Source organism: Mesoplodon bidens, assembly GCF_964165515.1.
Source record: "Mesoplodon bidens genome assembly, chromosome: 14".
In the NCBI taxonomy this organism is placed as follows: domain Eukaryota; kingdom Metazoa; phylum Chordata; class Mammalia; order Artiodactyla; family Ziphiidae; genus Mesoplodon; species Mesoplodon bidens.
The window spans coordinates 27734226-27746890 of record NC_138170.1 but is presented as its reverse complement, the minus strand read 5'-3'; the positions used below and the strand labels follow the sequence as shown (position 1 = coordinate 27746890).

Genomic DNA, 12665 nt, shown 5'->3' with positions numbered 1-12665 from the left:
ACTGTAGAGGAGGAGGATCAGGATAGTGAATTAAGAGGACATAGAGCTCACATCTCCCCATGAACACGTCAAAATACATCTACATGTCGAACAATTCTCACTGAAAACTAACTGGAAACTGGCAGAAGGATTCCGGTACAAACAAGGCTGTAAGAAAGATACACAAGTAATCAGGCAGAATGGGAAGAAAGTGATCGGATTGGGCCCTGTGTTCCTGGGAGGTGACTCAGAATAGCAGGAAGAATATGTGGGTGGACACCTGCCCTGGGGAGTGAGTGGTGAGAGCCACAGATTGGATGCCCAAGTCTGGGGTACTGCGCAGGAGAGACAAGCCTTCTTGGCTGGTTGGAGGACCACTGGGACTAACAGGGGGGCAGTGGGAAGCCTGAACACTGCTCATGAAGAGCACATGAGTGCTGGGTTGCCCTCAAGGCAGGGTGGAAAGAGTTCTGCTCTAGTGGCTGCCAGGTTTCCCACAACCACCTCAGTGCATGCCTCAGCCTGAGCCGAGCCAATGCACCAGTGCTGCTCACTCCATGTCGCAGCAGGGCATTAAATCTGGGGTGGTCATGACCAGGGAGAAAACTCGATCTTGGGATGCAGAGACAACCTGGTCTTCAGGCGGAGCCTGGGTGGGATTGGGGTCATTGTTAATGCTTACTCAAGCAGAACATCACAAGCAGCCGAAATCTCTGATGGCAGCACTCGAGCATAGCTCAACTCCTGATACTGAGAGTCCACATAGACAACAACAGCTCTATAGTGTGGTTCCACAACAGAGCAGGGGCAGCAGGGACGGGGGCAGTGATCAGCTGTGAGGGAAACAATTGTTGAAACCTATACAGGCAGCGTATCAGAGACAGCTTGAACCTCTGTCTGCAATCAACACAGGCCAAGAGACCCCATGGACCCAACTTACTTCAGCACTTCCCGCCACTTGGGCAAGGCTCCCAGTGTGGAAAAAGGGTGAAACACACAGTTAAAGGAAACAGAGCTGGCCCAGGCCAGACCCTCAGGGCTTCTGCTCCAGGAATTTGGGATCAGACCCCACCCCTCACAGGGTGGTCATGGCCATTGAGCAGAGGGGAAGTCCCACCTCACACCTGGTGCCAGGTCTAGCTCCTCCATCTCTAGCCCCACTCCCTACCAAGCAGATAGCTACCAGCACATCCTGAATAAAGATGTGACTTGTTTCCACACCAAATCCAGCTCTCCCAGCAAAGGCACTGGGCACACATAGGGATGCTGCCACATAAGAACACCCCTTCAAAACCACAATAGGTAACTGTTTCACCTAAACTCATAGAAACAGAGAAAGTTAAGCAAAATGCAATGGCAGAAGAACTGTTCTCAATTGAAGGAGCAAGAAAAAAACAGCTGAAAAAATAATGAAACATAAATAAACAATTTACCTGAAGAAGAATTCAAACCATTGGTTATAAAAAACGTTAACTGAATTAGGGGAAAGAATCTATCTACACACTAATAACTTTAATAAGAAACTAGAAAGTATTTTAAAAGACCCAATCAGAAATGAAGAATTCAACAGCTGAAATTAAAAGCACACTAGGAGGAATGAATAGCAAACTAAGTGATACAGAAGAATGCATAAGTGGTCTGGTAGAATAATGTAAATCACCCAATCAGAACAGCAAAAGAAAAGAGCAAATTGTAAAAAATGAAAACATCTAGGAGTTCTCTGGTATATACTACTAAAGAAAATCAACAAAATCACAAGGGAAGAAACAAAGAGAAGAAAAAATGAACAGAGAAGAACTACATGAACAAGCAGAAAATAAGTGACAAAATGGCAATAAGTACATACCTATTAATAATTACTTTAAATAACAATGGACAAATGCTCCCTCAAAGAACACAGGGTGGCTGATTAAATGAAAAAACAAGACCCTTCTATATGTTGCCTAAGAAGCTCACATACACAAAGAAGGTGAGGAAACGAGAAAAGATATTTTACACAAACAGGAACAATAAGAAAGCCAGGGTAACAATACTCGCTTCAGACAAAATAGACTTTCAAACAAAGGCTATCACAAAAGACAAAGAAGGGCATTATATGATGATAAGGGGATCAATACAAGACAAGGATATTACACTCAGTGTAATATTAAGGGCACCTAAATATATAAAGCAAATATTCACAGACATAAATGGAGAAATTGATGACAATACCATAACAATAGGGAACTTTCACACCTCACTTACATCAATGAACATGTGATCCAGACAGAAAATCAATCATATAACAGTGGTCTTAAATGACACACTTGAACAGTTAAACTTAAAAGATATCTACAGGACATTTCATCCAAAAACAGCAGAATACACATTCCTTTCAAGTGCACATGGAACATTCTCCAGGACAGATCACACACTGGGCCACAAAATAAGCCTGAACAAATTTAAGAAGAGATAGATATTATATCAAGCATTTCCCCCCACTACAATGGTACAAAATTAGAACTCAATTACAGGAAGAAAAATGGGAAAAGCATGAACGTGTGGAGACTAAACAACATGCTACTAAAAAAGCAAATGGTCAATGAAGAAATCAAAGAGGAAATCAGAAAATACATTGAGACAAAGCAAAAAGGAAACACAATACTCCAAAATCTATGAGATGCAGCAAAAGCAGTTCTAAGGGGGAAGTTTATAGCAATACAGGCCTTCCTCAAGAAATGAGTAAAACATCAAATAAAGTACCTAAACAACCACTTAAAGAAATTAGAAAAAGACAAACAAAGGCCAAAGTCATCAGAAGGAAGGAAATAATAAAGATTAGAGAGGAAATAAATAAAATAGAGATCAAGAAACAATAGAAAAGAGGGAAAGAGGGAGGGGCAAGACAGGAGAAAGGGATTAAGAGATACAAAACTACTATGTATAAAATAGATAAGCAACAAAGATATATCATATAGTACATGGAATTATAGCCATTATCTCATAATAACTTTTACTGGAGTAAAATCTGTAAAAATACTGAATCACTATGCTGTACACCTGAAACTAATATAATATTGTAACTTTTTTGGGGGGGCTGCACCATGAGGCATTCGGGATTTTAGTTCCCTGATGAGGGATCGAACCCATGTCCCCTGAATTGGGAGCACAGAGTCGTAACCACTGGACTGCCAGGGAAGTCCCTAATATATTATTGTAAATCAACTATACTTCAATTTTTAAAAGTCTGTGATAAATATGCTCAAGAAAATAGAGAAAAGATAGACAAATTGGAAGAAGGATGGAGAATTTCACCAGAGCATTTGAGGATATAAAAAAATTTAAATGGATATTCTAGAATTAAAAAATACATACCTAAAATTTTAACTCCTAATTTTCTATTCTACTTCTACCAAGGCATTCATTATGTGTTTGTAATAATTACCTTGAAGTTAGGAGGGATATAAGTAGACATAATATTAGGAACCATTTCCAGAATAAACAAAAAGCAAATGTCAATGAAAAAATGAGAAAGAGGTCTTTAAATCTTGTTAAGGGATGATAATTATAGTGTGAGTTTTATATCCACGGCTTCCTGGCTAGTTAAAGCAGAAACAAACATATTTCACTAATCTAGGTTTTAAGAAACTTTTTTTCTATATGATGGACAAAGTAAAAGCAATGGTCACTTACAGGAAGGTGTGTGAAGACAGCAAAGGTGCTACGGAGAAAGGCAATGAGGTCTACTAGGTAATCACTAGCTTTGTTGCCCAAATCTCCTGTCATCCAGTCATAGTCAGCCAGCTGTAGAAACTGGTCAATCTTCTGGTTTAAGTTGGTATAAATCTCTTCTTCAGCTGCATGTCTGGCATCCTGTGAAATATGAAATTTGAATAGTCATTCAAAATTCCAGTATAAGCAAAGCAGAAATCTCTGCTTGGAGACATCTAAAACTAAGTAACATAATTGAGAATATCAAGTAATATCACAGTCTCCATTAATTTTTCTTGTTTTCAAAAGCTCAGTAGAGTCCTTTCTATTTTGTATCTGCAAGACAAATTATTATATTGATTCACCAAATAGAGAAACTGCCTTCACTGCCCTCAGCTATCTGCATCCTTTGTACCTTCTTACCTATGTTCAAAGCTACACTCATTCTCAGGATCCTATTCTCTTTCTTCTCTTCTGGGATTCCAAGAACCTCCCTTCCTGCAATATCAACCTCTCTTATAGTCGCTAGTCTCTTCACTTTGCTTATTTTCAGTATCCTGAAGTTTCTAATTTAATGCTGTATGTTCCCACTAGTTACTATCCTACCTTTCTAGATTCTTTATAATCAAGTTTCTTCAAAGATTGGCACACATTTCCTAAAATATGCTCTAATTAACAATAGTCCTGAAGAATGCTTAAATGACAGCAAAAAAGTTCCTAGATGAATTAAGTCTGAGAAGCCCAGTTTAAAAGAGTCTTGATTTACACTGGCATATAAAAGGCTCTAAGAAGTGTTATGGGACTAAAGCTTCATGAAAAACATTTTTAGGACAAAACAGTCTATGCTGCAATCTAACAATCCATCAACATGGATTGGTCCAGGGTAATCCATGACCGCCAGGCTACTATATCCAATATCCATTTTTCAGTCTCATCTTACCCTGTTCTCTGTTGGCTTTCAGGACATAGTTTTACTTTTACTTTTCTGGCCTCTAATCCTCTCACTCTCGCTGAATGATTTCATCACCTATGGCTTCCACTATATCTGTCCAAACCCTTTCTTCTTAAAGACCCATATTTCTGATTGTTTCCTGCATTATGGCTCACAGAAACTTTGAATACTGTTAAGTCCAGGACAAGAATAATCATAATTCCCACTCTTCACCTGTTCATTTCAGGCCAAGGCAGAGATTTAAGCAACATATTAGATTCCATTCATTCCTTCATAGTCACGGTGTCCTACAAATTCTAACCCCAAAATTTTACTCAAATTCATACCCTCCTCTCCATCTTCACCTTTTTAATGGCTGCATAATTTTACTGGTATTCACATACTATAATATAGGCATTGACTATGTTTACTTATATGAACACACTTCTAAGAGCATTTCTCTGCTTACATACTTACTTGTATGATAATTTAATAGTCCTTGAATTCCCATTTTACTAAGTTTTCTTTTAATTAATAAACATTATTTTCTAGAAATCTGGGATTAGAGAAAAATTGAGCAGAAAGTACAGAGCATTTGCAGATACTGCCCGCCATCCCCCTCCCACTGTTTCCCCTATTTAAAAAACCTTGCATTAGTGTGGAACATTCGTTACAATAGATGAACCGATATTGATATTTTATTATTAACTAAAGTTCACAGTTTGCATCAGGGTTTACTATTTGTGTTGTACAGTTCCATGGGTACTTACAAATGGATAATGACATGTATTCACTATTACAGAATAGTACAGAATAGTTTTTTTGCCATAAAAATCCACTCTATCCATCCCTCCCTTGCTCATCTCCCAAATCCTGGAAACAAACCATCTTTTTACTTTCTCCAGAACTTTGCCTTTCTACAATGTCTTATACTGGGAAGCATGTATGTAGCTGATTGGCTTATTTTACTTAGCAATGTGCAGTTAATTTTCCTCCATGTCTTTCTATGGCTTGATAGTTCATTCATTTTCATCACTGAATAATATTCCATTGTCAGGATGTATCATAGTTTGTTTATCCATTTACCTATTGAAGGACATCTTGATAGCTTCTGAGTGTAGTCAATTTTGAAAAATGCTGCTGTAATGATTTATGTGTAAGTTTTTGTGTAGCTTAACATTTCAATTCACTTGGATAGTTACCAAGAAGCATGACCGGTGAATTGCATGGGAAGACTATTTCTGTTTAGCCTTGTAAGAAACTGACAAATTGTCTTCCAAAATAACATTACCATTTTGTATTAGCACCAGCAATGAATGAGAGCTGCTAGTGCTCCAGCATTTGTTGTCAGTGTTTTCAGTTTTAGCCTTTTTAAGAATTGTACAATGGTATCTCACTGTTGTTTTAACTTATAACTCCCTCTCCATCCTTTGGTGTGGTATTCGGATCTTTTGCCCATTTTTAAAGTGAACCCACATTAAACCCACTTTTTAATTTTCTTATTGTTGACTTTTACCCATTCTTTGTATATTTTGGATATAAGTCCTTTATTAGATATGCATTTTACAAACACTTTTCTCCTTCTTTTGATTCTTTTAACAGTGTCTTTTCTACAGCAGAAGTTTTTCATTTTAATGAAGTCCATCTTATCAGTATTTTCTTTGATGGATCGTGTTCTGGTTGTTGTACCTTAAGTCATAGCCAAACCCAAGGTTACCAACATTTTCCCTTATGTTATCTTCTAAGAGTTTTATAGTGCTGTGTTTCACATGTAAGTCTTTGATCCCTTTTGAGTTAATTTTTAACTCAACTCAAATTTTTTTGAGTTTAACTCAAACTCAAATTTTTAACTCAATTTTAAAGTGTAACATCTGTGTCTAGGTTCTTTTTTTTTTTTCTTTTTTGCAGGTGGATGTCGAGTTGTTTCAACATTTATTGAAAACACTTTCATTTCTCCATTAAACTGAGTTTACTGCATGTTAACAATCAGTTGACTATATTTGCGAGAGTCTATTTCTGGGCTCCTATGTTGTTCCCTTGACCTAATTATCTTTTTTTTTTTTTTTTTTTTTTTGCCAATACCACACTGTCTTGATTACTGTAGCTTTCTAGTAAGTCTTGAAGTCAGGTAGTGTCAGTTCTCCAACATTGTTCTCCGTCAATATTGTGTTGACTATTCTGGGTGCTTTGCCTCTCCATATAAATGTTGGAAACAATATGTCAATATCCACAAAATGAGTTGCCGGAAGTTGGACTGGGACTGAATCTTTAGATTAAGTTGAAAAGAACTGATATCTTGATAAAATATTGAATCTTCTTATCCATGAATATGGAACATATCTCCACTTATGTAGATCTTACTTCTTTGATTACTTTTTATCAGAGTTTTACAGGTTTTCTCACATAGATCTTGTTTATCTTGTTAGATTTATACCTATTTCTTTTTTCAATGTTAATGTAAATAGCATTATGTTATTAATTGCAAATTCCAGTTATTTGTTACTGGTATAATGATTAAGCAAATAACTTTTGTATATCAATTTTATATGCTGAACATTGCTACATTCATTTATTACTTCCAGCAGTCTTTTTGTTATTGTTAATTCTTTCATATTTTCTACTTAGACAATCATGTCGTCTGTAAACTAAGTCAGTTTTATTTCTGTCTTCCCAGTCTGTAAGTCTTTTATTTCATGGCTTACTGAATGTTGAATAAGAGTGGTATAAAAGGACATTCTGGACTTTTTCATGATTTTAGCAGGAAAGTTTCTAGTTTCTCACTATCAGGTATGATGTTATTTGTAGGACTTTTGTAGATGTTCTTTACCAAGTTGAGGACGTTCCCCTTCTATTATAGTTAGCTGAGAGGTTTTTATCATGAATAGGTGTTGGATTTTGTCAAATGCATTTTCTATATCTATTAATATGATTCTATAATTGTTCTTCTTTAGCCCATTAATGTGATGAATTACAATACGTGATTTTTGATGTTGAATAAGCCTTGCAGACCCACTTGGTGGCAGTGTAAAATTCTGATACATTGTTGGATTCAATTTCATAATATTTTGTTGAGGATTCTGCACCTAAGTTCATGAGAAATATGAGTCTGTAGTTTTCCTTTCCTGCAATGTCTGGTTGGTATTATGGTAATGCTAGCCTCATAGAGTGAGTTACGTAGTAGTCTCTCTGCTTCTATTTCCTGGAAAATATTATAGAGAAGTGGTGAAATTTCATCCTTAAATATTAGGTAGAATTTCTTTCAGCTTAATTAGCGTATAACTGCCAAGTTGTAAGATATTTAAAATGAAAAACATAATTACTAAATATAGGTATACACTGCAAAAGGATTCCCCACATCAAGTTAATTAACACAGCTATCACCTCACATATTTACTTTTTTGTTTGTTTGTTTTGGTGGGAACACTGAAGTTCTACTCTCTTAGCAATTATCATTTATACAATAGTGTAATCAACTATAGGCACATTGTTATATACTAGATGCTCAGACTATTCATCTTACAATTGAAAGTTTGTACCCTTTTATCAACCTCTATTTCTTCACCCCTCAGCCCTGGCAATAATGTTTCTACTCTCTGTTTCTATGAGTTCAACTTTTTTTGTTAGATTCCACATATAAATGATACCATGAAGTATTTGTCTACCTGGTTTATTTCATTTTGCATAATGCCTTCTAGGTTCATCCATGTTTTTGCAACCGATCAGGATTTTCTTCTTTTTTAATGGCTGAATAATATTCCACTGTGTGTATGGTGTGTGTGTGTGTGCGCATAATTTAGCTATTCATCCATTAAGAGACACTTAGGTTGTTTCCATATCTTGACTATTTTGATTAATGCTGTAATGAATGTGGAAGTATACATAACTCTTCAAGATATTGATTCCTTTGAATATACACCCAGAAGTAGAATTGCTGGATCATATGGTAGTTCTATTTTTAATTTCTTCAGGAACCTCCATACTGTTTCCATAGTGGCTGTACCAGCTTACATTCCCACCAACAGTACACAAGGGTTCCCTTTTCTCCACATCCTTACCAGCATTTGTTATCTCTTGTGTCTGTTTTCTTTAATAGAAGTATAGTCGATTTACAATGTTAAGTTAGTTTCTGGTGTACAGCAAAGTACAGCTATACATATATATATATATATATATATACACACACACACACACACACACACACACACACACACACACACACACACATATATATGTATATTCTTTTCCATTATGGTTTATTACAAGATATTGAATATAGTTCCCTATGCTATACAGTAGGACTTCTTTATTTATCTATTTTATATATAGTAGTTTGTATATGCTAATCCCAAACACCTAATTTATCCTTCCCCCATCCCCTTTCCCCCTTGGTAACCATAAGTTTGTTTCCTATGTCTGTGGGTCTACTTCTGTTTTGTAAATAAGTTCATTTGTATCATATTTTGGATTCCACATATAAGTGATATATGGCATTTGCCTTTCTCTGTCTGGTTTACTTTATTTACTAGTATGATAATCTCTAGATCCATCCGTGTTGCTGCAAATGGCATTATTTCGTTCTTTTTTATGGCTGAGTAGTATTCCATTGTATATATATACCACATCTTCTTTAACCACTGATCTGTTGATGGACATTTAGGTTGCTTCCATGTCTTGGCTATTGTAAATAGTGCACTATGAACACTGGGGTGCATGTATATTTTCAAATTAGAATTTTCTCTGGATATATACCCTATCTCTTATCTTTTTGATGATACCACTCTGATGTGTAAGGTAATATCTCACTGTAGTTTTGATTTGCATTTCCTTCAAGATTTGTGATGTTGAATATCTTTTCATTTACATGTTGCTCATTTGTATGTCTTCTTTGGAAAAATGTCTATTCAGTTCCTCTGCCTATTTTTTAATCAGATTGTTTTTTTGCTATTGAGTTGTATGAGTTCTTTGTATTTTGGGGATATTAACCTCTTACCAGATACATGATTTGCAAATATTTTCTCCCATTCCATTGGTTGCTTTTTCATTCTGTTGATGGTTTCTTTGCTGTACAGAAAGTTTTTAGTTTGATGAAGTCCCACTTGTTTATTCTTGATTTTATTGCCTTTGCTTTTGGTGTCAACTCCAAAAAATCACCTCCAAGACCAATGTCAAAGAAGTTACCCCCTATGTTTTCTTCTAGGAGTGTTATGGATTCAGTCTTACATTCAAGTGTCTAATCCATTTTGAGTTGATTTGTGCCTATGGTATAAGACAGAGATCCAGTTTTATTCTTTTGCATGTGGCTGTCCAGTTTCACCAAAACCACTTATTTAAGAAACTATCCTTTCCTCATTGTATATTCTTGGCCCCTTTGTCATAAATTAATCAACCATATATGTACAGACTTATTTCTGGGATCTCCAATCTGTTCCATTTATCTATGTGTCTGTTTGTAGGCCAATACCATACTGTTTTCATTATGATAGCTTTATAATATAATTTGAAATCAGGAAGTGTGTTGTTTCCAGCTTTGTTCTTTCTCAAGATTGCTTTGGATTTTCAGAGTCTTTTGTGGTTCCATACAAATTTTAATATTTTTTTTCAATTTCTGTAAAAAAAAGTACCATTTTGATAGGGATTGCATTGAATCTGTAGTTCACTTTGGGTAGCTTGGACATTTTAACAATATTAATTCTTCCAATTAATGAACATTGACTACCTTTCCATTTACTTGTGTCTTGTTCAACTTCTTTCAACTGGGCCTGGTGTTTTCTATTTTCGAAAGCCATTAATTATTGATTCAATTTCTTCAACAGATATAAGGCTATTTAGATTATTACTCCTTGTGTGAGTTTTGGTAAATTGTGTCTTTGAAAAAATTGGTTTAATTATGTAGGTTAATTTGTGGATATAGAGTTGTTCATAATATGCCCTTATTAATCTTTTAATGTCCATGGAATCAGTAGTGATGGCCCCTTTTTCATTTATGATATTAGTAATTTGTGTCTTCTCTCTTTTATTATTGGTCAGCCTAACTCAAAGTTTATCAATTTTATTGATCTTTCTAAAAACCCATGTTTGGTTTCATTGGTTTTCTCCTTTGCTTTTCTGTTTTCAATGATTTCTGCTCTAATTTTTCTTTTCTTTTGATTATTTTGGATTTAATTTGCTCTTCTTTCCTTAGTTTCCTAAGGTAGAAGCTTAGATTACTGATTGTGAAATTTCTTCTTTTGGAATTTATGCAATTAATGCTATAAATTTCCCTATAAGCAGTGCTTTCACTGATGCCACAAATTTTAGTAAGTTATACTTTATTTTAATTTAGTACTGTTTAATTTCTCTTGAAACTTTTTCTTTGACCCAAGTGTTTTTCTGAAGTGTGCTGGTTAATCTCCAAATATTTGGGGATTTTCCAGCTATCTTTCTGTTATTTATTTCCAGGGTTTAATTCCATTTGGTCTGAGAGTGAGCTTTATATGATTTTTATTCTTTAAAATTTTTTAAGATGTGCTTTAATACCCAAAACATGGTCTGTCTTGGTGAATGTTCTATGAGCTTGAGAAGAATATGTATTACGCTGTTGTTAGATGAAGTATTCTATAAATATCAATTTGATCTAGCTGGTTGATAGCACCATTCAGTTCAACAATATCCTTACTAATTTTCTACCTCCTTGATCTGTCAATTACTGATAGAGGGGTTTACTCAGAGATTTTATCAGGAAGAGATGTAGCCTTACATAAAATACCTTTTTAGTATCTTTTTAAATACTCATACATTTTTTCTCACCTGATCTATTACAGTAGTGAATAATTTTAAACAACTTTCTAATACTAATCATCCTTGCATTCTTAACATTACTTTATTCCTGCTTTCTATGCACTTCTGGATTTTGTTTGATACTTTATTATTTATGATTTTTACATCAACATTTGTCTTTAATTGTTCAGGGATTTTATGGTTTCTCTAGTTTTCTTTTTAAACTTAATTTCAGCTACTATATTTTTTCCATAGTTTTAACACCTTTATTAAATCTAATAACTTTCATAAAGAGTCTGGCACACCTGAGGGAACCATGAGCTTATTAAATATTAGCTAACCTCATTTTACGACCAAATCTCTTTTTCTATTGCTCTAATATTTATTTTATCAATTGCTATTATCTTTTTTTTAAACCTCTTTATTGGAGTATAATTGCTTTACAATGGTGTGTTAGTTTCTGCTTTACAACAAAGTGAATCAGCTGTACATATACATATATCCCCATATCTCCTCCCTCTTGCATCTCCCTCCCACCCTCCCTATACCACCCCTCCAGGTGGACACAAAGCTCTGAGCTGATCTCCCTGTGCTATGGGGCTGCTTCCCACTAGCTATCTATTTTACATTTGGTAGTGTACATATGTCCGTGCCACTCTCTCACTTCATCCCAGCTTACCCTTTTCCCTCCCCATGTCCTCAAGTCCATTCTCTACGTCTGAGTCTTTATTCCTGTCCAGCCCCTAGGGTCTTCAGAACTTTTTTTTTTTTTTTTTTTAGTTTTTGAATCATTGTTGTGTTGACTTCACAAAAATTAACTGAGATATTTTCCATTTTTCTCTATGGTATGGAGTAGTTTAAATTATACAGAAATTATCTGTTTCATGAAAGCCTGAATGAATTCACTGGTAAAATCATGTGAATCTTCCCCAGTTTTAAGAAGTCTTTAATAACTTTTTCATTTTTTTATAGTTATGTCAATTTTCTTTATCTTCTTTTCTTTTTTTAATATTTATTTATTTAGTTGGTTGCAATGGGTCTTAGTTGCAGCATGTGGGCTCCTTAGTTGTGGCTCACTGGCTCCTTAGTTGCAGCACACAGGCTCCTTAGTTGTGGCATGCACCTGGGATCTAGTTCCCTGACCAGGGATTGAACCTGGGCCCCCTGCATTGGGAGTGCCGAGTTTTATCCACTGCACCACCAGGGAAGTCCTCTTTATCTTCCTGAATCACTTTTTTAATCACATATTTTCCTATAGATCATCAAATTTATTAGCACAGAGTTATACAAACTATTCTGAGTATTTCAT

General features: G+C 35.3%; 1 protein-coding gene across 4 annotated transcripts in view; it reads right to left on the bottom strand.

Annotated features, from left to right (window-relative positions):
- Nucleotides 1-12665, bottom strand: part of EXOC6B (exocyst complex component 6B) — a 722789-nt gene that overhangs the window by 277517 nt on the left and 432607 nt on the right. For all 4 annotated transcript variants that reach the window (XM_081253931.1, XM_081253933.1, XM_081253934.1 and 1 more), the window contains exon 18: nt 3652-3831. In XM_081253931.1, the coding sequence (XP_081110057.1) occupies nt 3652-3831 (180 nt within the window). The remainder of the gene's footprint in view (nt 1-3651; nt 3832-12665) is intronic.